Source organism: Caenorhabditis elegans, chromosome V, assembly GCF_000002985.6.
Source record: "Caenorhabditis elegans chromosome V".
Classification (NCBI taxonomy): domain Eukaryota; kingdom Metazoa; phylum Nematoda; class Chromadorea; order Rhabditida; family Rhabditidae; genus Caenorhabditis; species Caenorhabditis elegans.
In genome coordinates, this window is record NC_003283.11 from 5,172,958 (window position 1) to 5,200,878 (window position 27,921).

Sequence of the window (27,921 nt, forward strand, 5' to 3'; positions counted from 1 at the left end):
CAAAAAAAATGTCTCGTGGTTGAAATCATGAGAGAAAATAAAAGAAAAGAAAAAAAACATTTTATTAAGTATAGAAAATCCCACGTAATGAATTTACACAGAATTTTAATACACAGAATTTTCACGTTTCGACAAATCTGGAGCAGACTTGGATTGAATTGTGAAATGGTGTCATTATAGGAATTCGGTACGACCATAAAAAATGTATTGTTGTTTTTGATAATACTACTTAATTAAAATTTCAAAATATTTCAAAAAACAAAAAAAAAAGTATAGAAAATCCCACGTAAGATAAAAAGCAAGGCACTACAATCTGAGCCTTGGTCGGTTAAAGTTTCAGTGTTCAAAAGTGTAATGTATGTTTTTTATTATGGAAGTTAATATGAAACTCACCAGAGAACTAAATAATGAATTGGCTTCAACTGCTATAAATTCTATAAATCATTACTCGAATAAAAACATTTCCAAAGTAATCTGGAAATATCACCTGTCGACACAGAATTTTCACGTTTCGGCAAATCTGGAGCAGACTTGGATTGAATTGTGAAATGGTGTCATTATAGGAATTCGGTACGACCATAAAAAATGTATTGCTGTTTTTGATAATACTACTTAATTAAAATTTCAAAAAATTTCAAAAAACAAAAAGCGTTTTCTCTTCCACATATTCAATGAAATTGTTTTTTTTTGAATTTTTGAATCGCAAAACCACTGAACACGTAATAACGTGGTGAAAAAATGTGTTTCTGTTTAAAAAAAAACAATTTCACGTAATTTTTTCATAGATTTTATTCATTTATATATTGTTGGCAATGTCACATCTTTTCATGTGTGTACAAAAACCACTCAAAAACGAATTGTATTCATTTCTCGACTCTCTCGGCTCAGCTTTCTTTGAAAGCTGAGTTCTTACTAAAACTTCTTGTTGAATCTTTGTGTTCCGTGTTTGCTGAGCTGATCTTTTGGCAAAAGAATACTGAAAAAGCTATTATATTTTTTTCGAACATCAATCAGAGTGACTGAGAAAAAAAGTTTGAGTCACGCCTACACAGTCCATTGTAAATTAGAGGAACACCAGTGCTCCAGCTGCTTGTTTTGGTTATTATAATTATTTCGTTTTTACATATTTGAATAATATTACGTGTTTTACCGTGTATTATAAGAGATGTTTATCATTTCAGAATGTGATACATGGGCAGATGGTGAAAGGTGAAAAGAGAAATTTCCTAGACAGCAATCTTATTGGTGTAGCTCATTGCAAAGCTTCACAAAAAGTAGCATATCACGAAACAAAGCATTGAAGGGCCAATTTTCCAAATTCACTTCTGTAGGTCATATCTCCGCGGATAAATCTCTTAAAGGAAAGCCATCAACTAAAAAGTTGTTGGTCTTTTTGTAAGAAAACAAGAAATTATTTTGTTATTTTTGTAATTTTCAGAAAATATTAAATAAAAACCACCAAACGAAGAAATTTCCGTCGGAATATATATTATAACGTTATAACGACAATTGCAGACTGAAAATCGAAAAAAAAAGAGAAGATGTTTTCGAAAAATTATTAGTTCTGCGTTTTGTTCATTTTCAAAAGTCATTCTGTTAGTTGTAAATAAGTTATAAGTTATTGCAGATTTGTTTTTGAATGAGAACTATTAAAACCACTTCTCTTGGCTCTGATTTTCAAATATCAGAAATGCTATTAAATATAGACTCAGACATAAAATTTAAACAATGTTATAATAATTTAGAAAGCAGAAATAGAGCATTAGTTGTAGATAATCTAATAGTAAGTCAATGTGCGCAGAATCTGCGCGGAAAGTGCGCGGAATGTGCGCAAAAGACTAGTGGTGGGGATAATGGCCACACCAAAGGCAATGTGCGTTGAATGTGCGCGGAAAGTGCGCGGAATGTGCGCATACGCCTATCGAGCATGTATTTAAATACTATTTTTAACAATGATAAACAGCTAAGGAGGTACCCTTATCTTACGTTTATAATACAATGATATTTTTCCGTTTTCAGCTTTATGGAAATTATAGTGTTTTGAACGTTGTTTTTCTTTGTGAACCATGAAATTGAATAATTCATTCACAACATAAACATGTACATTAAATTAACCCGAATTTTATAAGTTTAATTACATTCTAAACGCTCTATTCGTGCTTTGGTTTCTTTACCAGGCGGATAAAAGACAAAGAAAATTTCGCCATTTTAAAAAATATATAAGTAAAAGTTACACATGAAAACGCTATAAAAACAATAGTATCCACACAATAATACTCGATATTCCCCATTTTAGCTCCGGGAAGTGCGAATATTTTATGAAGTCCTGGATTTACTGCTGCGTATTCCATCCATTCAACAAATCGATCCTTTGGTTTTGTAGGCTTCTCAACTAACATCTTCTGAAGTTTTCTTGCGCTTTCGGTGTAAGATTTGTCGAATAAAATTGCTCGTAGTCCATTTTCAATGCTTTCTTCTGACAGTTTCGATTTATTCAATAAATAGGTTGTTCCTCGAGCGACACCTGATAAAAATTTTTTTTTGATAAGAGTTTATGATAGTTGTTGAACGTACCATTTCTTGCGTTATGAGGTTGATCGGCAAATAGAGGAATCGCGATGATAGGTTTTCCAGCATATGATGCCTCATTGAATGAGTTCAAACCAACATGGGAAATAAATCCAATTACACGTGGATCGTCTGAAAATAATTAAGATAAGATTTCATTGGTTAGGTGTAATTAATGGTGGGACAAAGTGTCGCAGACGTATGTAGGTACAGTTACTGATTTTAGACTCCCTTCGATTTATTTCGATTCGATTAAAAAAAAAACTGAGAATGTTTCGTGAAAATTCAAGATCGCTGAGCCACGGAGCCAATTTATAATCTTTTACGGCTCGGAAATTATTTTTCCAGAAAGTCAATTTTTGTCCTTATTTTGGCTTGATATACTCTGAGAAGAGAAATAGCAGTTCAGAAAGCATAGATTGAGTTTTTGTTTAGTTTTTGTTTAAATTTCTCCGACTAATTACGTCTGTTTTTTTGTAAAATTTTTAAAATAAGATCAAACATACAAAGCAGATCTGTCTGCGGCAGCCAATCCAACAGAATAACATTTTCCGCATCCTCGAACAGCTTCTCCTCTCCAGGTTGCACATTATATTTCCATAGGAATGTGTATTCTGGGTACTTTTTAAACACCTTCACAAAATTCCTAACTGCATATCGAGGGTAAACTGCTCCTGGAATCTGAGTGCCAAAACTGAAGATAATAGTTCCATTTGATGACTTTGAAAGTAAATTGTCAAGGTGGTGGTCAACTGGTTTTGGAGTTTTCAAGTTGATTCCTCCAATATATTGAATCCGGTGATTAATAAGCATTGGTGTTTCCATTATCTCATTAGAGTTCACAAATGATAAATCAACTTTGTCGATGACCTCATTAATACTGAAACTGGGTCCATAGACTTTCTGGAACAATAATTCTTGCTCTTTTCGGAGAGTTGGGATTTGATGGAAGTTGATGTGAGCCCAGGTTATCAGATTCCATAGTTTTCCGCTTAGTGTTGCCAAATCGAATGTATAGAATAATGCTGAAAAATTATTTGGATAATGGCAACCTACTTCTTTTTGCTGTTTTTTACTTACGAACAACTTGAGAAGCAATATTCGGAAGTCCAATTGTTACTGTCTGAATTGACATCAGAGGTACTGCATTGAAAGTTGTAATTGAAGAAACTCCAGCTTTGTTTAGAATCCCAATTCCACAATAATCAAAAACTGAAACAACTCCCACGTCATAGCTTTTTTCGGATAGGAATTGATGGAGTTTTTCGTCATGGAGAGCAACTGGAAAATCATTTTTATTTAAAACTTGAGTGACTTATAGTTGATACTTTCACACAGTTGATTTCCAATTAGAGTATATTGTCGGAAACCGTCAATTGGAAAAGGATTATTCTCGAATGGACTTGTCAAATGGTTCAATTTATGCCAGCTACTGCCATTTTTGAAACCAAGTGTGTAGAATCTGTCAGCTTTACTGTTTTCATTTCCTTTAGCCAGATCATTTATTCGAGCTATTACAAGATCCTGGAAAAAGACATAGAGATTTTGTATAGCAATATAGAAAAAAATTACCACAGTATGTCCTTTTTCCTTCAAACTATCAATAAGTGAATCTCCAAAATCCAGGTGACTTTTCCCAATTGCATTAATAAAAAATACAATGTTAGCTGCATTCAAAAAAAGTGGCAAAACAGCCAAAATTGTCAATGCGCAGAAGTGAATTTGTCTCATTGTTTCTGAAGTTGTACCACATAAAATTATTAGTCAAATATATAGCATGCCTACAATACAAACTACACAAGAACAGTGTCTGGGTTATCAATGATTTTAGGAATCGAATGGAGAATTCACGTGAACATGATAGTGGTCAGGCTAGGGATCAGTGTAGTTTGTGGGACATTTATCACTCGAGGGATCATAATGTTTGTTTTTTAGCGGAGAAGACAAGCGTTCTTTACACAAATTCGTCATTATTTTACAGAAGATTGCAGAGAATGGAAATTAACATATACGATCCGCAACATATAAATTTTTGGTATAGCAGACTTGTTGACTAGCTTGTAAATATTTGTTTACATGGATTTTAAAAATTATCAACAAATGGTAGTATTCTAGCATTATGGTAGTATTTCATAATAGTATTTCAGGAAACATATTGTTCAACCAGATATTTTGAATGCAATACTAATAGAAATTTCATGCTTATACCACCTATGTACAAGTCTTTCCATCAAACGTTGGATGAAATAAATAATTTGGGTCGAGAAATTCACATAGACATTTTACATTTTAAAACATAATCAGGTAAATAATTAGAATTTCGGGGATACCGTGTTAAAAGGAAAACAATTCAATGGGAGCACTACTAATAGGGAAAATACGGAAAAATCGTCTTTTTTTGGGATGCTTCGACCTAGGCTTTTGTAACTTTTGGTAAAAGTCATTGATGGAATATAAATGATCCATTAAACATAAATTCTCGATTTTTATTTAATACAAGAAAAATATTGTCATCTGTTTCTAATACGAGCTATGGAGTACACTTAACACCATAAAGTCTGTGAAAATAGATTGGAAATTAAAAATATAACCTAAAAAAATCTATATAGTGAATTGTGGTCTAATTATTGGGTAGACAAAGAAACAAAAATATGATTTCCTTATCAGTCATCATAACGCGATGTCAGTTTTCCATTAACTTATCAATTGGCTCCTTTATACAAACAGAGCATTGGACTTTGACGTCGTAACTGGTCCACTTTATTTTCATCATTTCATGTTTTCAATTTGAAATTATTAAAAAAATTAAAGATAAACTGAAAATAATTTATTATTTTTACTCCCATAATTAGTTTTACTCTATTTTAGGTTTCTTATCAATTCGAATTATTGATATTAGCGTTTTCACAACTCTCGTCAAGATATAAAAAGTAGAGATCCCAATTAAAATTACAAAAACAATAGTATCCACACAATAATACTCGATAATCCCCATTTTTGCTCCGGGAAGTGCAAATATTTTATGAAGTCCTGGATTTGCTGCAGCGTATTCCATCCATTCAACAAATCGTTTCTTTGGATTTGTAGGCTTTTCAACTAACATCTTCTGAAGTTTCTTTGCATTTTCCATTGTCAATGCTCTCTTCTGTCAGTTTAGATTTATTCAATAAATAGGTTGTTCCTCGGGCGACACCTGATAAAAACATATGTTTCGATAAAAGAGTTTATGATAGTTGTTGAACGTACCATTTCTTGCGTTATAAGGTTGATCAGCAAATAGAGGGATTGCAATTATAGGTTTTCCAGAATAAGAAGCTTCACTGAATGAGTTCAAACCAACGTGTGAAATAAAACCAATGACACGTGGATCGTCTGAAAACGATTTATTTTAATTTTTGTATGGAGTTAAAGAGTATGTGGGGAAACATTGAAACAGAAATTATAGGTTCCTAAACTGACGTTTATAATTTAAAACAAAACAACTGAAAAGTTCCGGGTGTTCCGTGGAAGAAAAATCAGCTCTAAGTCATCGAAAAGGGCTGTACGGAACTGAATTTCCGGGGTTTTCAAAAATGGCATTACTTGGAATTCTAATTTTTTGTTGGTTTGTTTTGCACCTTAACATGCTCATTCTGTCCTGTTCATAGTCTTAAATTTAAGAAAAATTCAGAGACATTTTTAGTTTTAACAAATTGAGAGCATTTTCAATAAAATAAACCCAAGCTACCTATATGTGCAAAAATAACATTCTAGTACTCCAAGAAAAAAAAGTTCAATTTTCTAAGCATTTTCGAGCCGGTTTTTCACACTGCAAACGGGGTTTCCGGTTTTTATTGGAACGAAGTTATATATTACACAATTTTTTGAGAAACAGGTTGTATTTAAATTCGTTAGACAAGTTTTCAAAAAACGTTTTAATCGCCACGAGAACTTACATAACAAATCTGTCTGTGGCAACCAATCCAACAAAATTACATTTCCAACATTCTCGAACAGCTTCTCCTCTCCAGGTTGCACATTATATTTCCATAGGAATGCGTATTCTGGGTACTTTTTAAACACCTTCACAAAATTCCGAACTGCATATCGAGGATAGACTGAAGATGGAATTTGAGTTCCAAAACTGAAGATAATAGTTCCTTTTCTAGATCGAGACAACAACTCATCAACTGTTGTGAGATGGGCTGGGTTCCTGACCCATCTCTCAAATTAGTGACCTTTTGAGGATGTCTCCATGACTCTATCATGATCGCCATACCTCAAAACCTCTAATACAACTCTATTCAATCTCGTTTCCCCCTTAACTCGTCTCCAGTACGCTTCCTTCTTTGAATTCCCTCCAAATGGTCTCGCCGCGCCCTTAAAGGCGCAGCTCCCCCCTTTTCGTATAATTATCCCTGGCCTAAAACGTAAGCCGCTCCGCTCAATTCACTTCGCTATCTACGACCAAGTCAACAAGTCACCACGTCCACCACGTCTGGCTCCACACATTCCAACATCAATGTCGGCCTCGTTGGATGTCGGCCGCTCCACCGTGAGCGGCCGTCTTTGGACCTAATGACCTAAATTACTTGTTATTCTATGAGCAATAAAGGGGTTTTGTGACATACAATTGTGTTATCTTATTCACACCGCTTATCTCTTCTTCCTCGATGGCACTCCGCAACCGCCAGTATCTCTCTGGACGCTTAATATATTTGACGGCAGAGGTGTTTCCCCAACGCACTTATCTGAGCTGTCAACATGGTGCATCGACCGGTTTCGAAGCTTTGCTTCGAAATTGGAAACGAATGAACCTGTTGGGAAGAGAGAACTGGTTGCCACGAGCGAAGTTAGAGAAGGCAGGTGGATAAACCACCTTTTGTTGACCCGAACTACCTTAGCTCGGAGATTACTCACATCTTTCCAGGAGAAGGATGGAGCAACCCAGAAAACATTTAAATCACGCGGAGATCCTAACTTTCTACTCGTCTTCTACCATCGATCTATGGAGGACTTTCGGGACGTCATTGGCAGTGTCTACATCATCCGCGTCAGGAAGCTGCTGCTGGAGGACTACGACCGTCGGACTGCCGCTGATGTTTGGATTCCTCTTGTCCTAAACTTCGCGGAAATCGGTTTTATCGGGCCACTGTGCCCCGAAGAACGTTTTCTGTGAAAAGGACAAAGGAGTCACGCCGTCACTGCCGTCAATAGCCGTGTGTACATCATCTGCGTCAGGAAGCTTCTGCTGAAGGACCGCGACATTCGGGCTGCCGTTTGGACTGCTGCAAATGCTGAAAGAAGCTGATGTTTGGATCCCTCTTGCCCTAAAATTTCAAGGAAATCGGTCTTCTTCGGGTCACTGTGCCCCTAGGAACGTGCTCTGTGAAATGGGCAAAGGAGTCACGCCGTCACCGCCGCCGACACGAAGGTCCATCCAACGATCGAGGAGAATGTGGAAAAATTGACGTTAGCGAGGAAATTGCACTGTCGATTTCCCCTAATGATCGATACGAATTCGTTTCTGGAATTTGTGGCGCCAAAGGTTGACTCACGACAACATCCGCGTCGAAAACGCACTCAAGGAGACGTTAAAATCGATAAATGTCGGTTGAGCGTCCAGAAGTGGCGATCGATACGGATGTTACGAGAAAACCAGACAGCGACCTCAAATTATCAGAAAACGAGTAGAAAACCACCTGGAAAATTGATCGATACTGAGAAAATTGCTCTAGCATTTTCCGTTCGACGATTTCCCCCACTCAAAAAACTCAAAATAGCAGACTGTGTTGGAACCGTGGAGAAGAAGAAGCGTAGAACGGTCAAAATCTGGAATTTAAATACGCGTGGCTGAAGGAGATTGACCGTATCGGCGCTGATTCCCATCCAAAGGAGCCAACCAGATCTCATCGACATCGCAGGAGTTGCACGCACGAATCTCATCCTCATCTTGGGGAACGCTCTATGAAGGATTTCATCTCGAGAAAGTCTAAAAATTCGAATTTGCGACGATTTTGCTGGAAATCTGCGTTTTCCCAAAGAAATTTGGGTGATTTTCGGCAAAATTCGATCAAAAGTGAAGATTATCGATTATTCCGACCTGAAAAAATTCAAAATATCCGGTTTTCCTCCGAAACATGCTGAATTCTATCCAAATCCACTGAACCACCACTAAAATTCGTTGAAAATGATTTTGCGCGTGGGTTACGGTAGCAGCGCGGTGAACCTCACAGATTGTGCACGGTGAACATTAGTCATGGTCCCCCCCTAAAATTATTCGAATTTTTGGGATTGGCCTACGATTTTGTTCATTTTTTGACACTTTTTGATGATTTTCCTTCGTTTCTTTTCGTAATTTTTCGTAAAAAAATAGTTTTCAATAGAATTATTAGTTTAAATTCAGCATGGTACCGAACAAAGCAGCCGGACAACCCAAAAAGAGCACTCCACCACCCGCGATTGAGATTCCGATGCCACCACCCGCGATTCCCACCAATGTAAGCATTTTTTATTGAAAAATTATTAAATATTCCGATTTAAAAAGTGACTTTCACCTAAAAATATGACACATAATTGACAGCCGGTGCCACCGTTGCCCGCGATTGTCAATTACCATGAGAAATGTTGAGACGGGCACACAGTCCAGTGATTCACAGCAATCACAGGACGTGATGCTTAGTTTCAATATTTCCCACCGCTTTCTATAATTAATTTGCCGAAATCTGGTTCTCGGAGCGCGTTTTTAACGCCTTCCTGCCAAATGAGATCCTGCGTAAAGAGAATTCGAGCATTTTAATTCATAGTTTTGACTTAACACGAGAAAAAGTAGAAACGGGAACACAGCCTAGCGATTCACACGCAATCGCGGGGCGTGATTCTTAGTTCAACATTTTTCCACCGCTTCCTTTTCAATAAAATGCCGAAGTTTGGTTCTCGGATCGTGTGCTGGCACTTTCCTGCCAAATGAGTTCCTGCGTAAAGAAACTTCGAGCATTACCTTGATACCAAATTCTAATAAAAATTTCTTTAAATATTTATACAGACGAGTGTTGTTTCAGGCAGTGGGCGAGGATACACCGACTCTCCAGGACGGGGCGCAGGCAAAGCACACAGCTTCGCCGCCAACCCTGCCGGATGATGCCGAGACTATCGTGCAATCACTGCCAACATCATCCGCGACCACCGCCAACGAGGAAACTCTAGGAGGTGATTAAGTATTCGAAGAAACGAACTGGAAAGTGCGATAATGTGCTGAATTCGGATCGATATTTTTGAAAGGAGAACATAGTGTGCGACAATGAGGAATAGTCACGACTCGAGAAATCGAGGACGATGGCACTATCCCTTTGCCGACCACGTGGACTCCGGACAAAAATAGAACATTTAGAATTCACATAATTATTTCATTATTTCAGCTCTATTGGAAGCTTGGAGCGCTATGCAGGTGTCAGTCGGGGAGAGCACGCAGAAGGTAGAGAGCTGCCTCGCTACGATGACCACCCACTTGGGCGAGTCACGAGACGAGACAGCTGTCACCAACGCGGCCCTTGACAACATCCGCGGAATGGTTAGCCGACTGGAAGGTATAGTATTGGTTTGTCATCGTGCTTCCACCCTAATTGTGAATTCTTTTAGAGAAGATTGCTGGGAGCCACGCCACGCTGATCCAGGACTTGGACCATCTGAAGAGAGCTGGAGAAGATCATCGTGTGACCATCGGCAACATCAACACCCGCGTTTCCCGCAACTCGTGCCTCGACGTCTCTGCACATGCCTACTCGATCTTTGGAAACAATGGTCTGGTGAATGCCAAGATCATTGTTGAAGCCACGACCGCGTACGGCCGCGAGCTCTCGATCATCACGATCGACACAGCCGGCTACTACTCGCGTACGGGCTTTACAAAGACGAGTAGGGAGGCGAGAACGGAGAGTCCGAGGATGAGCAAAATAAGAGAAGATGTTGTTAGATGGGCGAGAGGGCAAGGTACTGAGCGGTGCTATGAGTACCGGGCAAGTTGGATGGATTACTTTCCATTCCAATGCTTGCTCGGATGCGCATGTGTGTCCTCTCGTACCCCACCATCCGCGCACCATGATAACTCCGAGCCCTGCGAAACTCGTCGAATGGCGCAGCTCTGCACGATTTCTACTATGAAATCGGCGAAGAGCGCTCCATTTGAAGAAATCCAAGTCCTCCACATCGCCTGAGTAGTGCAGCCAACCCATCATCCACGTCTAATCAAGAATTCACAACATCAACAGCCTCGAAATCAATCTAGTTCGAAACCTGCACTCAAAAAACCGGAAAAAGAAAGCAGAATGGCATGATCAACAACCGCGATACTACAGATTCCCCAGCCCCGGAGCATTTGAGCAGAAGGCGGGAAAGAAGGAAAGCAACCAAGGAAAACGAGGTGGGTTTGCGTTTTATTCCGGGGAAAAGAGAATGAGTTGAGGAAAAGCTGAGGGAAAAGAGACTGAACTCCGTGAATTAGAAGTTCCTTTAGGAGGAGAGTGCTCTGACCAGCTCCAGGACGCCAGTCAAGAAATTGATTGGCTAGTACCAGAAAATGGACAGAAAGAGAAGGCGGAGCACTAGCTCTGACCTTCGATCCACTACTACCTACCACAAGTTGAACTTTCTAATAATCGTTGTTAGTTTGTTCTTTTATTACCCGTTTCCTACTCAACTATTCCACCACCCGCGTTTATTTCTCAAATCTCACCCAACACCTGCGTCCTTCCCCGTTTCTCCCCAGTCTCTTTAACTCCGTCATGGCATGAGGGGCTGTAATATTAGCTATAATTTATCTCCCAATAAAACCGTTACAAATAGCCTTTCTCTCCATTCATCGCTTATTATCATGAGTCTCTAACTCAATCATTATCTTTAATTAAAATTATTATTATCCATTAAAAAGTCTGAGGGAGAAAGGATCCAGCCTATTTAGTTCCGAGTTACCACCACTACCACAGATCTTCCCCGTAAGACTGTTGATGATTAATTCAATCAATAGTACTTAAGAGGAATGACAGATGGAAGAACTTAAAAATACTTAAATATTTAAAAATTAATAAAAATAAAACATCAAATTAAATACTCCAATTCCGAATCTATGTAGCGTTCATTCTTTGGATTAGAGTCATTTAAAAACTTAAATAAAAATAAAAAACAAGGTTATAGAGGTTGTGAAGGTCGTGACAAGGACACTGTGAGACAGATATCTCCTGTGCGGGCCGTTGCGATCTTTACACCTCTTGTCCCTTTGATCAGTTTAATAGTACATCGACGATTGAATAGGAACTGACCGGGACGATTCACGAGGAAATGTGAACCAAAAAATTATCTGTATTGAATGACACAGCTGAGCTTGCGCGCTTTAAGTTACGGTTAGGATTTGAAACTAGTTGGTTATAACACGTGATCGATTGTCTAGAGTCCAGTGGCAGCATGACTCTGGCTATTAAACATGAAATCCGTGCTGACTGTCATATTAGAAAATGGCCATTCTAGACAGTACAGAACATAATACATCTTGTGAATATTTCTTTCCGTTTCCTTTTCTTACCACACATTGTACGTATGTGGCCTGAGTGAGAAAAGGAACAGCAGTTGAAATACAGATAAATTTTGGGAAACTACCCCGCAGAACCCCAGTCATCGATCCCTTTTCTTTCAGAACACAGTGTGAGACTGAGTGATGATTATCATGCGCTTGTGTGTGAGGGATTATCTACTTAGAGTCGGGTCACGCAATTAAACATATATTTAATACGACCACTCACTCATAAGTTAGAATAACCCCTCACGCGCGCGCAAAAAGCCCCATCTCAGCATCCTCGCACCCATCTTAACTCCTCAATAAAACAAAAAAATCGCCTCGATCCAGCCAAATTCAAATGCATTCCGGAATGCGTAGGAACCCGAGGCATTATAATGCTGGTAGAGTTTGACTCCAAAGAGAAACCATTCTTTGAACAACTTCATTTTTTGGATCTCGCCACCAAGGTCCCTGAGACTGTACACAAATACGAATTCCAAATCCCTATCTCTGTCCAAATTCACTGTTTGGATTGGAATTCACCAAAAACTAAAATTCCAATCCCTATCTCTGTCCAAATTCACTGTTTGGATTGGAATTAACCAAAAAATACGAATTCCAAATCCCTATCTCTGTCCAAATTCACTGTTTGGATTGGAATTCACCAAAAAAAAATACGAATTCCAAATCCCTATCTCTGTCCAAATTCACTGTTTGGATTGGAATTCACCAAAAAAAAAATACGAATTCCAAATCCCTATCTCTGTCCAAATTCACTGTTTGGATTGGAATTCACCAAAAAAAAAAAATAATATAAAAGTTCCAAATCCCTATCTCTGTCCAAATTCACTGTTTGGATTGGAACTCACAAATCAAATCATAAAATTCCTTCAGACTTTATTTCTCTCTTATCCTCTATTATTCTTCATTTTTCAATTTATATTGTCTAATAGTTAATAATTAAAGGTTACTGGATTAATATTGTCCTCGGGCAATTACCCTCGACTTAAATTATGGCGTCCTTGAACAATGGCCCAATATACCCGGACCGTAGCGACCACACGTCACCAGGGCAGGACGCACGGATCCCACCATCAACCGCGACTGAAAGAGTGACCGCAGGTCGGACGAAAAAGAGAAATACTTCTCTCGCGATCCGTCTTGTAGGACCTCTGAAACGTCGCATCAACCAAAAAATTGAGATCGCTAAGCGTGTCTTAGCTGAATCGGAAGCAAAGATGAAAATCTTCCCTACCATGCCACCTCACCATCTTATCAGCGATGAGGACGCAACTTACCTCGATGCACTACTAATTCGGCTTCAGACCGTCTTAGGGGCACTCGAAGGAATGCGCGACTTCATTGACGATAAGTTTGGCGATCCGGAAATGGTGGAAAATCCGAATCAGCAAGCATACTATCAGGAAGTTATCGAACTACTCGAGAAGTCCAAAGCATCTACTTTCGCGACTCATCTGAGACGCGAAATTGAAACGCTGCGGATGGAAATGAGAGTGAGAAACATCCCGATCTCATCTTTTGACGCTTCTACACTGGAAGCCACGGACGCGGAAGCAGGAGCTGTGACTGACGAAGATGAGGTCGATGGGGAGATGGAGCTGGAACCGACGGTGGAAGATCAAGCTCACAGAAGCTCAGGCCAACATCGTACGGTAACCAACCTCCGTACTTTTCACGAAGCCTCAAACTCGCCAGCAGGAACTCCACTTTCGAATCGTTCGAGGCTTTCATGGGATTACGGCGCGATGACTCTTCAAGACGAGTTACGATACTCGTACATGATGGGCCGCGTCGAGTCACAAGTAGATCAGTCAACACCCGCGTCAAATCGAGGAAATGGCACTCGTACATTGACTGAACAACAACAACTTCATGGTACATCATCAGCACTTCAGGGGGTGGTCCAAGGGAAACGTGAGCAGATCGAACAGGGCCCGCATGACACCCCCACTCTCAGGAATGATGTCCCCACGAATAAGGGACCAGGTACGCTCACAACGACCGAGTATGCTGGACCAGTCTTGCCAACACGTAGAGACAGAGATCTCACGATGAATCATGCAAGTGCTGGAACTCATACAGAGTCAAACTTCCACCCAACTCCAGGAGAAGCACCTCCTCAAGCGCAGGTCGGAGATCCTCTGTCGAGACAGATGGTGTCGGCTCTTGAAAAAATTATTCAAGGTCAGAACCAACTGCAGTCAGAGGTTCAATCATACCGCGACTTGATAAATGGGCTCACTGAACGAGTGGGAGAATTGGAAGCACCTAAAATTGTCTCTCAAATCAAATCCAACAAAAAAATAGTCAACGATATTCAATCTGACCAAAGTTCCGATGAGGACGACGAACTGCCACGAAAGACTCGGAGAAATATTCGATATGTCGAGGTGAAGAAGTCGAGTTCTCTGGAAACCCAAGGTCTTTTGAAATATCTTGACAAATTCGACGGGTCCACGAATCTGAAAACTTTTCTCACTGATTTTAACGAATCGGTGATGAAAAACAGAAATCTGAAACCCACCAATAAATTTATGATTTTAAAAACGCACCTGTTGGGCAAAGCACGAGACTGTATCTCGAACAGCAGTGCTCCGGCTGAGGCAATTGAGAAAACCATCGGATCACTGAATTCGATTCACGGGAAAGACGAAAACAAAACTAGTTTGCTAGCAAAAATCCACGCCGTCGGTTTCCCACAGTCGGATGTAAAGGAGATGAGAAGAGCAGTGGTGCGACATTCCAATCTGGCCGAACAGTTGACACTCACCGGTATTGCAGAGAATGATGAGAGGACGTTCACGCCTCTTACGTCTCGACTACCCCAAGCAATCCGCACTCGAGTCACTCAATACTGGGGTCAGAAAGGAGAAGACGCCACGTTCCACGAGATCTTTGACTTTGTCAACAAATGCATTGATGACATAGCAAGAGAATCCGTGCTAGCTCTCAAACATCTCCCTTTCACCGGCCAAAATGAAACTAGCGGACATGGACTCGAGTTCCCGTATGAGGTTACTCTCAACGTAGCCACAGCCTACAAGGATCTAGGAAACCTGAAGAAGACCAAGTATTTGGCTGATAGCCCTGTGTTTAAACCAGCGGACCATCCAGACAAGTATTTTGATACTTCTTCAGGTGAGTTGTTGGAAGGGTGGTATGCACCGGGCAAAGGTGGTCCAATTACCAAACTCCTCCCGAAGACATTTCCAGTCCAGGACGAAAACCCTAAGAGTCCATGTCGAGCATGCGGAAAACGACACTCTAGTTTGAGATGTACGCTCTCCAGCAAGGCGTTCAGACAGGCGCTCAGGGATACCAAGCTGTGTCCAATTTGCACGGGTCGACACAGTATCGAACGATGCAGATGCACACTGGTATGTGTATTCTGTCAAGGTATGCATCACGCGGGTGGATGCACAAAGAAAGAGTATTATCGAGACATGAAAAACTACCCAGATGACGCCCCTCCTGTGCAGCAGTTTTTTCGAGCTAGCCGGGAAGGCCGGCAATCGGGATCCAACCAGCAATAGGCAGGCCTGGGCAGGCACGGGGACAACACCATCGTACCCTGTCCCCCAGGTCGCATTGCAACCGACATCTCAAATATCATGTCCGATTTTTCTTCCATCACCACCCGCGCATTCACTTGACAGCAACACTTTTCTCTCTTTTCTTCCAACAACAGATCCGCAACAAGTCCCAGCAAAACCAGATGTAGAACTATTTGCAGCGGCTATTTCCCGATCGAAACCAGCACACCAGCTGGCGCCGGAAAAGTCGGTACGCGATGAAGGACTTTCTTTTATATGTCTGCGCACCAAGGTCAACGATTGCATCCTGACTCTTATAAATTCGGGAGCATCGCTATCCCTTCTTGCCTATGACTGTGCGGCAAAGCTCAAAATGAAAGTCTTCGCGATGATAAATATGTATCTCTCTGGTTTCAACGGTGCGACCAATAACAATTTATACGTGTTCAAACTGCAGCTAAGGGGAAGAAGCTCACAGACAAAGCTCACCTTAATGTTAGCAGGTATTGAACAAATGCCCGAAACCCCGAAAAAAGTACCGGTCTTCTCCGAGGAGGATCGAACATGCATGGAGAAAAATCTAATTGATGAAACTTCAACGCATGTGACGACCTTACTCGATAATCAGGCACCCAAAAACTGGAATTCAGCATTGATACTTCACGTAGTTCAGCAGCAGAGATTAGAGAAAATCGGAATTGAGGTACTATACTCTTCCGATTATTCCAAAAAATCATCCGCGAATGATCTACAAGCCTCATTCGGAAATAGCCTCAGATACTATTCTGAGGGCATTTTAGAAGTTGCTTTCCTACCAAATGGGAATGAAGTGCGTCTGAATGACAGTTACGGCGTAGCTTTGAGAAGACTGGATGCCACAATAAATGCTCTAGGATCCTTAAAATTCCCCAATTCAGTAAATCAATACCACAAATTTTTTGATACCCACGAGGAGACAGGCGCCATCGAGCTAGTGCCTCAGATCATGAGAATTATGAGCAAAGATATCTGCAAAGGCTTGACTCAATTTCTCAGGCCGAGTGACATTGCCGATGTTGACCTGCTTCACTCAACCAAAAGAGATGACAAATGGACTACTCCAAGTTTAGAGTTGTTTAGTAGTGAGTTTGGCTCAAGCATATTTGAGGGCACGGTTATTTGTCCAGCTGAAATCCAAAATTTGGTCCACTTTAAAATCATCGATCCGTCGACGAAAAAGAAGAAGAGACCAATTGAGGAAAATGCTGAAACAACATCCGCGACCACCTTGACCATGACCATTCTCAAACTACCCAACACCTCGGACTCAATAGTTCTATTTGGCTATACCAATTCTCTACGTAAATTAAAATACATAGCTTGTCGGGTTCTCACGTTCATTGCTGGTGGGACCGTTTTGCGACGACATAAATGGCCTCTAGGTGTAAATGTGCATGTAAACGAGTTTGAAAAAGAGGACGGTACTCGTACAGCGGTTGTTAGGTGCAAAGGAAAGTTGTTCAAAAGATCTGTGCGCCAACTCATTCATCTCGAAGTCGAGTCCTCGGACCCCGACAGTTTCCCTGAAAACATTAAGCAGGGAGATGATAAAGAGAGAATGATGGATGCGAGAAAGATCGTCCAACATCTGTCGACTACCTCACTGCCAAAGCCTTCAACTGCCCTCTTTGATCCTCGTAATGCCCATTACTCTCCTGAGCTGTTTCCTCGATCGACACTACCCAACCTTGCTGAAACGTCTGAGAATACCGATGACCTAAATACCCAAAACTTGAATATCCCCACCATACCGAATCCCAATTCAATACCGAAGAAGCGACTGGAAGGACACGAGATTATCGGAGGAGATACGATTTTCGAAAACATCGACTTAGACTTACCGAACGAAGAGTATGAGGAAGCAGTAGTCAGACAGGAAGCAGAAGCTACCGAGGATATGCCCACGGCATATCCCGGTAGAACCCGGCCTGTACTCGCGAGGAAAGCCAAAAAACCTGTGTACTACAACTATTTCCATCATACCACGATTCAAGTCACGTCGTTGTTTTCAACCCCGGAGTGTTGTGAGATGGGCTGGGTTCCTGACCCATCTCTCAAATTAGTGACCTTTTGAGGATGTCTCCATGACTCTATCATGATCGCCATACCTCAAAACCTCTAATACAACTCTATTCAATCTCGTTTCCCCCTTAACTCGTCTCCAGTACGCTTCCTTCTTTGAATTCCCTCCAAATGGTCTCGCCGCGCCCTTAAAGGCGCAGCTCCCCCCTTTTCGTATAATTATCCCTGGCCTAAAACGTATGCCGCTCCGCTCACTTCACTTCGCTCTCTACGACCAAGTCAACAAGTCACCACGTCCACCACGTCTGGCTCCACACATTCCACCATCAATGTCGGCCTCGTTGAATGTCGGCCGCTCCACCGTGAGCGGCCGTCTTTGGACCTAATGACCTAAATTACTTGTTATTCTATGAGCAATAAAGGGGTTTTGTGGCATACAATTGTGTTATCTTATTCACACCGCTTATCTCTTCTTCCTCGATGGCACTCCGCAACCGCCAGTATCTCTCTGGACGCTTAATATATTTGACGGCAGAGGTGTTTCGCCAACGCACTTATCTGAGCTGTCAACATCAACTTTGATATTGACTGATTTTGGATCTTTCAAATTAATTCCTCCAATGTACTGAATTCTGTGATGTAGCGGACGTGGTCTCTCAAGTACTTCATTGGAATTAACAAATGTGATATCAACTTTGTCGATGATATCGTCCATATTGAAATCATCTCCATACACTTTTTGGAATATTTTTTCTTGCTCGTGTTTGAGCGATGGGATTCTGATCAAATTAAGAAATCTCCAGCATGCTAGATTCCAGAATTTACCGTAAAGTGTTGACAGGTCGAATGAGTAGAACAACGCTGAATTATTATTTTTGGAAAATGTAACTTTAGGATTCAAAGTATTTATATTTAAAAACTTACGAACATCCTGAGAAGCAATATTCGGAAGACCCATTGTCACTGTTTGAATTGATAAGAGTGGGAGAGCATTAAATGTTGCAATTGATGGAACTTCTGACTTCACAAGCATCCCAATTCCACAATAATCAAAAACTGAAACAACTCCAATATCATACTGCCTAGAAGTGAGGAAAGCGTGAAGGTTCTGATCGGCAAGTGCTGCTGAAATTTGAAAATGATCTAGTTTTGTTTGGTAAATATTAAGAGTACATACATTCACAAAGTGCATTTCCAATCTTATTATAAACTTGGAATCCGTTAAATGTAAACGGTCGATCTTCAAATGGACTTGCGAGATGGCTCAGTTTGCTCCAATCACTTCCATTTATACTTTCAAGCTCGTAAAATTTAGAAGCCTTGCTGTTTCCGTGCCCTTTGACTAGATTATTGACTCGAACAATCACAACATCCTAAAATATTACAAACAAAAAATTTAAAAATTGAAATATATCTCGATTTTTCAATTTTGACCAATCACCCTTTTTGAATTGCCTCCAAATTGAAAACTGCGCGACCAATCAGCGATTTGGTCCGCCCAATTTTCAACAAATCGGTAGATTTTGTGGAATTCGAAGGCGCTGATTAGTTGAATCTTACTTCGAAGAAAATTCGAATAGCGAAATTAGCCAAAGTTGACAAAATTTTTCAATTATGTAGTGAAAGCTTTGTGTCTAAAATTTAACCAATTACAAACAAATCTTTAAAATCTCGGCATAAATAAGCATTGTTTTCTTCAAACGTACCACGACATGGCCTCTTTCAACAAGACTATCGATTAGAGAATCACCAAAATCCAGATGGCTTTTTCCGATTGCATTTATAAAAAAAACAACATTGGAAGTATTTACCAAAGTTGACACCAATGATAAGAACAAAATAAATAATATAGACGTTCGTTTCATATTTGCTGAAACATAAACTAGATATAAATTTATAAATTAACAAATTAACAAATCGATAGGAACATATTAGATGAGGTCTTATCACTCAACGCACCACCATCTGTCAATCTGTCTTTAACTTATCAGTGTATATACTATTAATGTTCTGTCATAAAAGGAGTACTTTGAGGTCAGAAATGTTCTCACCATACTTTTCGAAAATACTGGTTGCTGTTGTGCGTAACAATAATTTCCTGCTTATCAGCTGTGAAAAACCGTCAGATGTTCTCGCGGGCTCCTTTGGTCTTTGGCCAAATCGCCAATACTTTTTTGAAGAGTCTGAGCAAACATAGAACCCACGCGGAGCCCCCCACGCGGAACGCTTATGGAATAATAATTGACAGGTTCTTTTTTCAATTGAATGAGGCAACATTGGAGCCTGTATTCAGCCTTTTCCAATCTTTGTGTGTTCTGTAGTATGATTCAGAATGAATTATTTATCATCGTATATTCAAAAACAAGGAGGCAAAAACAAAAAAAAATTGGTAGTCGAAATATACAAAAAAGATTTTGAGCAACAATGGACTATTGATACCCATAAATCTTCGATCGATCGATTCGGTCCTTCTTACTTTCTGCGGCAGCATTGTCCATTTCCGCATGGAGAGTAGTTAGTTTGGCAGGAGCAGGAGCTCTGTTGTGGGCTCTGTTGGCAGGCAGTAGTTGCTGGTTGAGCAGCTTGGCAGGAGTTAGAGCATGATGATTGGCAGGCAGTTTGGCACTGAGCAGCTGGCTGTTGTTGCTGAACACATTGCTGTTGGCAGGACTGTTCGCATTGTGGAGCACATTGGGATGATTGAGCAACAGAAGTCTGGAGAACAATCTGGATGACTTGAGCTGGAGCCTCAGTGGTTGTGTCGTATGGTTGGTACATTGGTTGAGTCTGCTGGGAAGTGCAGGAGTTGTCACAAGCTGGTTGGCAAGCTGGAGCGCAGTTGGCAGATCCTTGGTTGTTGTATGGATCGTACATTGGAGCGGCAGTGGTTTGCTGGACTTGGTAAGTTGGCTGGGCTTGTTGGTACACTGGCTGGGCCTGTTGGGATGTGCAAGAGTTGTCACAAGCTGGCTGGCAGGCTGGAGCGCAGTTAGCAGATCCTTGGTTGGTGTTGGTGTTGTATGGGTTGTACATTTGGGTGTTGGTATTCTGGTTCATGTTCTGGTTCATGTTCTGGTTGTTGTTGTAGACCTGTTGGGTAGCCTGAGCAGTTTGTTGGCAGATATCAGAGCATTGAGTGTTGCAAGCTGGCTCACATTGGGTGGATGGCTGTTGTTGCTGGACACATGAAGATTGGCATTGTTGCTGGCACTGTGGTTGGCATTGAGCTTGAGCTTGTTGGATCTCGAGTTGGATTTGGATCACTTGTGGGGCCTGGGTGGTGGTGGATGGGGAATCACAGGCAACATTGCATTGTTGTTGGCATTGTGGCTGACATTGAGCTGCTGGTTGTTGTTGTTGAACACAGGTAGATTGACATTGCTGTTGGCATACTGGTTGGCACTGTTGGTATTGGACAACTGGAGCTTGGGTGGTGGTGGTAGTGGTTGGTGGGTTGTACATTGGAGTGCATTGAGCCTGGCACTGTTGCTGACATTGTGGCTGGCACTGGGACACTGATGGAGAAGCCTGACATTGTTGTTGGCAGCTCTGTTGGCAAGCTGGGGCGCATTGAGTAGATTGGACCTAAAATTGTTGAATTAATGGTTTGCGAGTTTGTTAATAGGCTGTACCTGAACTTGTTGAGTTTGTTGTGGCTGAGCGCATGAGCAAGATGGGGATTGTTGTTGAACTGGAGCAGATTGGCACGAGCATGACTGAGTCTGTTGAACTTGTTGGCACGAGCACTGGCTCTGCTGTGGCTGAGCACATCCACACTGTCTCTTTTCACGGAGCACGCTGCCCTAAAAAAAAAGAATATGTTTAACAATTTAAAAGAAAAACTTACAGACACCACAAGGGCGCAGGCGAAGAAGGCAACAGCGAGCGTGGTGAAGCGCATTTCGATTGGTTCGTTTAGAGCCGAACTGTGAAAGGACGGATGCTAGAGTAGTCTGTCTGCTAGCTTTTATAGTTACCTTCACCCTGATTGCCACGCCCGAACTTGCACACGCCCGTAATTGCTTGCCCATCTTTCATCTTCCGCGCGGAACCGGAATGCTCGTTTTCTCTCCACTCTCCACTGCTCTCAATGTTATTTTCACAAGACGGTAGCGGCTTCCTTTCAGTATACACTGCAAAAAAAGCGAAGTGGGGGAGAGGGGAGGGGGGTTCGCGCATTCTAAAAGTAAACTTTCATACACACTAGACGTAAACGATATTGATCATCATCATTGCCACATTACCGGATTGTCTTTTCATCTTTGCCTTCTCTCTTTTCTGTGTACTTGCACATTATTAAGTAGTAAATAGTCACAAAGTCTTCACACGTAAAGCGCGGAAGCAGCCTTAAAACTAGTAGGAGAACAATGAAAGCGCCAGTAGGTGCGTAACTCGGTAACCCCTGCAATTACCAGTTTTCTCTCGAGACAGTTCTTTGACATTTCTGTTTGTACGTGCATGCAAGAAATTGCTCTCGGTGCTCTTTTCATGAACTTTCCATATTGTTTTCATGCTCTATCGGATTAGGTTACTCATCGACTAGACAACCTCGATGTACTAGATTTCTTAGTGTATGATTCTTTATTCGTCGTTTCCAGAAAAAAAAACAATGCAAATAAACATTTCTGAGATCAAGAGAGAAAAAGCTGTAAATGTTTTTGTTTAAGGTGGACAAGATGCCTAGGAGCAGGAGACAAAAAGAGAAAATGGTGGGGGGTCACAACATTAGGGGAAGAAGAAGACTTGGGGGAGGGAAATTGGAAAAATAGGAAGAAATCAGAAGAAATTAACTTAAACAGGAGTAATCATAAAACTAATATCTTGACACCACAACTTTAGCCGCATTTGGAATGTTGAAAAAGTTGTGAAGTTAAAGGTGGAGCATTGTGAGCGGAGACTACTTTGACGGTTTATAACTCAGTTGTTTTTAGATTTATCAAAAAATGTTCTACTAAAAAAATGTAGAAATACATTTTGCACGTTTTTTGTCAGTTGACAATTTTTTAATAAACCCAAAGATAACCGAGTTATAAGCCGTCAAAGTAGAGAAATGGATGTGCAAGTATAGTTCAACATGGCCGAATACCATGGTAAAATAAACTATAATTTTTGAATTTTAAAGGATGTTTAATTAAATATTTGGTAAACCACAAAATTTTTTAACAAATGTGAGATTTTAGATTATTTTTTAGCTTTTTTTTGATCGACTTCAAAACAAAAATGAAAGGAGAAACTGAGGATCCACGACTTTTTGACTATAATTTTAAGCATTTTTAAATTTGTTTTGAAAATTCTAACTATGATATTTGGGCCTTATAGCACTATAGGAGTGCCTTTAATATTAATTTTAAGTTTTCCGCCGACGATACTCCACTTTCAAAAGAAAACAGTTTAAGAATGCATATCATCGAGTGCTGCAGCCAACTTCTTTCCTCCAATCGGTGTCTCCTTCTTCTTATTCGCAGCTCTTTCCAATGATTTTCCAATTCCTCCTGTCTTCTTATTATCTCCTTTAGCCTTCTTTCCTTCTCGCTCCCGATCCTCTCCAACTCGTTTTCCAGTCTTTTTCACGCCCTTCTTCCCATTTGTTGCACAATCCTTGGTTGCCTCTTTCAATAGCTTCTTCTTCTCCTCCAGCTCAGTCTTGTCCTCATTTCGATGGCACCTGGAAATTCAGAAGTTTTTAAGCTCATTAAGATTTGGATACGAACACTCTAACTGCCGGGCAGCACTTGGCAAGTCGAGCACATTGGCTTTTGAGTCGGCGAGCCTCTTTGTTGCATGTCTAGAAACGTGTATTTGTGAGGGAGTGTTTGAGTGAATAACCATGCAATATTATTTGTGAACAAGGGATCATAAATCGGGAAATTGAAATTAGAGACGAGCACAGGGGGGAAAGGTTGTCTAGACCAGTCCGGAGAAAAGTGCACAACTATTCATAGGACTTGGAAAAAAGTACGTATTGGAATTATGGTTGTGGAATTAAAAAATAAGCTACGAATTCTGGTGTTGTTTTGGAACCGTAAACATATTTTTAATTAGAGAAAAAAAAACTTGAGCCAGATAATACAAGAGGAAAGGGAGAGAGAGAGAATTGAAAATTCAATTTTTCCTAATTAATTTCCTATACGTTTCAACTTTTATTTTCTGTTGAAATTCAAATTCCAAAAATCTCACTCTTGCTGCAGCTTTCAGACTGTTCTTTTCCTTCTTGGATCTTCTTTTCTGCGGCTCAATTGCAGCTCTTTTCGCGTTTTTCTTGAGAATAGCTTGGCATCTTTCGTTTTTCTTTTCGTTCAATCCGACGACACTGTCTGCTTTTCCACGGACACATGTTTCGATTTCGTCGGACATCTGAAGTCATATAAATTTTTTATTTTTTTGTTTGACTCAAGAGTAAAAAATATATGGAGAGCACGATTGACTATAGATTAGGGTTTGAAATTTAAAAATAAGCAGTGTCTGGAGCACCATTTCGATTTCCAAAATGTCTGAGAACTCAACTTCGTAAAACAACGGGTTCTAGATTCGTTTTTGTTGAATTATCGCAATTTTAAAATGTTTATGATTACTTAAACATTTCTATAATTTATTTTCTACAGCATCTTGCCCAAAATATCAACTTGTGACTTATTGTGGCAAATTTTGGGCAAGACTTTTGCAAGACTTGGTTCAAGAAACTTGCACTCAACTTGACCGCAGCCTATTCCAAGTCTTGCCAAAGTCTTGCCCAACTATTGCCCAAAATTTGCCCAAGATTTGCCACTTTTTGATCTAAGGCAATTGGTTTTTTGGCCAAATTTTGTCAAGAAGTTAACCAAGTTGATCACCGAGAAGAAAAATTTACCTGATCGTGAATAGATCTGATTTCCAAATGAATTCGTTTCGCTTCGGTGCACACTCCTTTCTTTCCGTTTGTGGTCTGAAACAAATTCAAAATTTTAAAAACTGTTCCAAAAATATTAAAATGACATTCCCAAATGTTACCGCACCGCAATCTTAAAAGAGGAGACATGTCACCACTTTTCTTCAGAGAAAATGAAACCCAAAGGAATAGAGATAGAAGACAAAAAAATGAAACTGAAAACTAAAGAGTTGCTTTTTGGAAAACCTTTTTATGATGTCGACATATCCTACGAACTGCTCTAGACCAAAGTAGTCTCATATTCTGAAATCTCATATGCGGGCTATAGTTTTTTTTAATTATAAGTATAATTTGAAAGGGGTAGGGTTTTTCAATTTAGATTTATTTTCTTTTTTCTCAGACTTTCAGCGATTTGGATTGTATTCTAAAAATGCCAGGAACATTAGTATCCCTGATTCCAGGTAGGCACAAAATTGCCTGCCTTTCTATAAATGAAAAATATTGTACAGTACCTCGGTGTTATTCTCCAAAACGTGACACTCCTCGGCCTTCTGTTGTGCTTTGTGAACACAATCTGCATATTCTATGCACATCGGGGTCTGAAAATTAAGTATTCAGTGAATTGATTGATTACTCTTTTTCGGATTGACAAAAGGCAAATTTTGAGTTGAATATTCTATTATCCATATGGTTTAGTCAAAATCCAAAATCTCACCGCTGACACAATTGTACCATTTTCCGAGTCTTCTGCGAAGGCGACAACAAAAAGTGCCGATAAATATAACAAACGGTTCATTGGAATGTGTTGCCTGGAAAAAAAATAATGTGTACGGTGAAATAAAATGAACAAAATAGGAGAAAAAGAAGATATTGAAGGTTGCCTGTCTTGCCAAAATCCAATAAAATATACGAAAAACGATTGAAGAAGGGCACTAAGGCGTTATTTATGGGTATGGGAACGAAGTGCGCTAAATGAAAATGGGGGAAATGAGGTGGTGAAATTGAGAAAACAGATATTGAAACAGTGATATTTCTAATGGTACAACAACTTGAATATTTATTTTTGAAAGCGTGCAATTTTTCAAATCCTATAAAAATAATAGTTATGATAGATTTTTCAAAACTTTTTACTGGAAAACTCGCACAGATTTTTAGTACTGTGTCAAAAATATATAGTTGTTTTAAATTACGAACTAATATAATCAAACCAAAAAAATGTTCAAAAAACAGTTTTAAAGAAGCGAAAAAATATATGAAGTTTAATACTATGCTGTACAAAGGCATTTTGCCAAGCTTCTGCCAACTTCTGCCAGTTTTTTTCCAAGTCTTGGCAATTTTTGAATCTTTAGTAAAAAACTAAATATTTTCATCTAATTCAAACTATTCAAAAACAATTCACATCCTCAATAATAGCAAATGTTCCCCAATAAATGGTTTATCAAAAGTTTATAAAAACGAAAAAAAAAACATTTAAATTGAGTTTTTACAGTTTGCGAACTATCCACAATAAGGGAAGATTTTGTAAAAATATTTATAAGAAAAAAATGCAAAAAATTACAAAAACCAAATGCGAGATATTTCTTCTTGAAGAATTCAACAAATATAAATCGCCATACTGCAAACAAGAAAACCATGTGGTTTTGACAATTTTGACTCTGTGATTTGAAATTTATAAATTCTCAAGGGGCCGAGCCACCCTATTCTCGTCCATTTTCCCACCCTTTTCTTCATTTTTTACAGAAAAAAAACTGAGAGCTTCTGTGACCACACGCATCCACACACATTTCTAATTAACTTTGGATGCACATTATGAAAGAAGATTTTTGAGGCAAGGGCATTTAGATGAAGGAAGGGTCAGCGGATGAAAAATATTGAAAAGAGCAACATTGAGCAGGTTTTGAAAAGAGAAAAAGTTTCGCAAAATATTGGAAAAGAAAAGGAAGTACGGGTGGAAATCTTATACATATTTTGAGGTTTCAGTTAAGTCCACTCTAAGGCTTTTAGATAGGTCTACAACTGGTGCTCCATAATGAGCACCGTTGTTTGAAATTTTTGACAGTTTAAAAGAATTCCCAGAAAGTTGCAAATCGTCAAGAAATTACAGCGGACTGGCAGCTTTGTGGAAGTTAAAAAGAATAGGTTTTTGATAAGTTGGGAGGGGTTGCCAAAGAAGTGCCACCAGGGGGGTACAGCAAAATTTTCCGAACACGGCAGAATTCAAAAATGTGGATATGCCGAACTTGACATGCTCGGACATTAAAAAATTAGGTCACAAATATTGCGATTCTCTGGGTTCGCCGGAAACGGCAAATTCGCTGACATTGTTTTTTTGCCGAACTTGCTGAGCTCGTCAAATGAGCAAGCTTATAAGAACTCCCAATAATGGATGAGATTAGGTGAACGAAAACTTCAGAAAATATAGAAAATAATTTTTACGAAATTTTTACAAAATTTTTTACAGAGCAATAAAAAAATTCTGAAAGCCAAACAAAGCCCGAGCCACATAAAAAAACAAGAGTGACCATGTGTGGCAAGAATATTGAATGATCCACTTTATCTTTCTCTCCACATCCGAATACACACTCATCCCGTCATGCTCCATTAGCAATTCGGGTACTCTATTCCACTAAATTGACTCCACCTCCCCCCCCCCCCATCTATGGCTTTTTGTTGAAGTATCTAAAAGCTGCTCTTTTTCACACATTGCTCTCAACACACTTTCTCATTATAATCGCGCGCGAGAAGAGAAGAATCGAAATGTACTGAAAGGCATTATTATGGAGATGAGAAGTTAATCAACTTTGTCTTCTCTTCCTCTCTTTTGGAAAGGGACCATCGGTAATTCAATTGAGAAGCACCGCAACTCTCTTTCCTCTGTTATGAATTCAAAAACCGGCCAAAAGCTAAAGAAGCTGCCAAAAGTAAGATGGAAAAAGTTGAAGAGGAAGCCTAAAGGAAGTGGGAAACGGCCAAAAATCGCTCCCGTGGGTCTAATAACTACTGAAACTAGAAAGAAATGATGGATGAATGTGGCAGGTGGATCCTTGAAGTGTGAGCACTTGTATGGACCAAAGAATGGATGAGAGAAAGAAAGGACAATGGAAAGGACAACATATGAATATGTGAGATAGTATCTGATGAGTAAAAAGGAAGAGATTTACTAGATAAATATCCGAGGGACATATAAATTGTTGAATGGGGTGGATGGGTGGAGAGGAGGGTAGTTTGTCTTGTGTACTGGTGACAACAATTTTGAATGCGCACCACATTGGGCCACGCCCAGAAATTGGAGTTTTGAGAGACGGATGGAGTTTTCGGGTTATTTCACAATTGATTTAGATGTGTAA

General features: G+C 39.9%; 5 protein-coding genes across 5 annotated transcripts; 1 reads left to right on the plus strand and 4 right to left on the minus strand.

Moving 5' to 3' along the window:
* Window positions 1-2,062: 2,062 nt before the first annotated feature.
* Window positions 2,063-4,352, minus strand: ugt-51 (glucuronosyltransferase). Its single transcript, NM_071987.6, has 6 exons — window positions 4,141-4,352; window positions 3,897-4,092; window positions 3,649-3,849; window positions 3,075-3,593; window positions 2,575-2,700; window positions 2,063-2,524 (listed from the first exon to the last, which is right to left on the minus strand). The coding sequence occupies exons 1-6, from the start codon at window positions 4,297-4,299 to the stop codon at window positions 2,151-2,153; spliced, it is 1,575 nt and encodes a 524-aa protein (NP_504388.2). The 5' UTR covers window positions 4,300-4,352; the 3' UTR covers window positions 2,063-2,150.
* Window positions 4,353-5,380: 1,028 nt separating this feature from the next.
* C03A7.13 (glucuronosyltransferase) lies at window positions 5,381-19,586 on the minus strand. The gene is made up of 7 exons (NM_001356637.2): window positions 19,416-19,586; window positions 18,887-19,082; window positions 18,634-18,834; window positions 18,264-18,570; window positions 6,504-6,691; window positions 5,815-5,940; window positions 5,381-5,761 (listed from the first exon to the last, which is right to left on the minus strand). Exons 1-7 carry the CDS (start codon window positions 19,572-19,574, stop codon window positions 5,661-5,663), a joined length of 1,278 nt encoding a protein of 425 aa, NP_001343693.1. The 5' UTR covers window positions 19,575-19,586; the 3' UTR covers window positions 5,381-5,660.
* Window positions 8,955-10,760, plus strand: C03A7.2 (Reverse transcriptase domain-containing protein; the record flags this gene model as incomplete). Its single annotated transcript, NM_071989.1, has 4 exons — window positions 8,955-9,047; window positions 9,609-9,756; window positions 9,966-10,133; window positions 10,186-10,760. 4 exons carry the CDS (start codon window positions 8,955-8,957, stop codon window positions 10,758-10,760), a joined length of 984 nt encoding a protein of 327 aa, NP_504390.1.
* Window positions 19,587-20,037: 451 nt separating the features above from the next.
* On the minus strand, window positions 20,038-21,651 carry abu-8 (Activated in Blocked Unfolded protein response). Its single transcript, NM_071992.6, has 3 exons — window positions 21,557-21,651; window positions 21,342-21,512; window positions 20,038-21,294 (listed from the first exon to the last, which is right to left on the minus strand). Exons 1-3 carry the CDS (start codon window positions 21,608-21,610, stop codon window positions 20,182-20,184), a joined length of 1,338 nt encoding a protein of 445 aa, NP_504393.1. The 5' UTR covers window positions 21,611-21,651; the 3' UTR covers window positions 20,038-20,181.
* A 632-nt stretch (window positions 21,652-22,283) lies between these two features.
* On the minus strand, window positions 22,284-25,383 carry Y47A7.2 (Venom polypeptide). Its single transcript, NM_071993.5, has 6 exons — window positions 25,290-25,383; window positions 25,087-25,173; window positions 24,557-24,631; window positions 23,887-24,063; window positions 23,421-23,494; window positions 22,284-23,374 (listed from the first exon to the last, which is right to left on the minus strand). The coding sequence occupies exons 1-6, from the start codon at window positions 25,368-25,370 to the stop codon at window positions 23,101-23,103; spliced, it is 768 nt and encodes a 255-aa protein (NP_504394.1). The 5' UTR covers window positions 25,371-25,383; the 3' UTR covers window positions 22,284-23,100.
* Window positions 25,384-27,921: the final 2,538 nt, after the last annotated feature.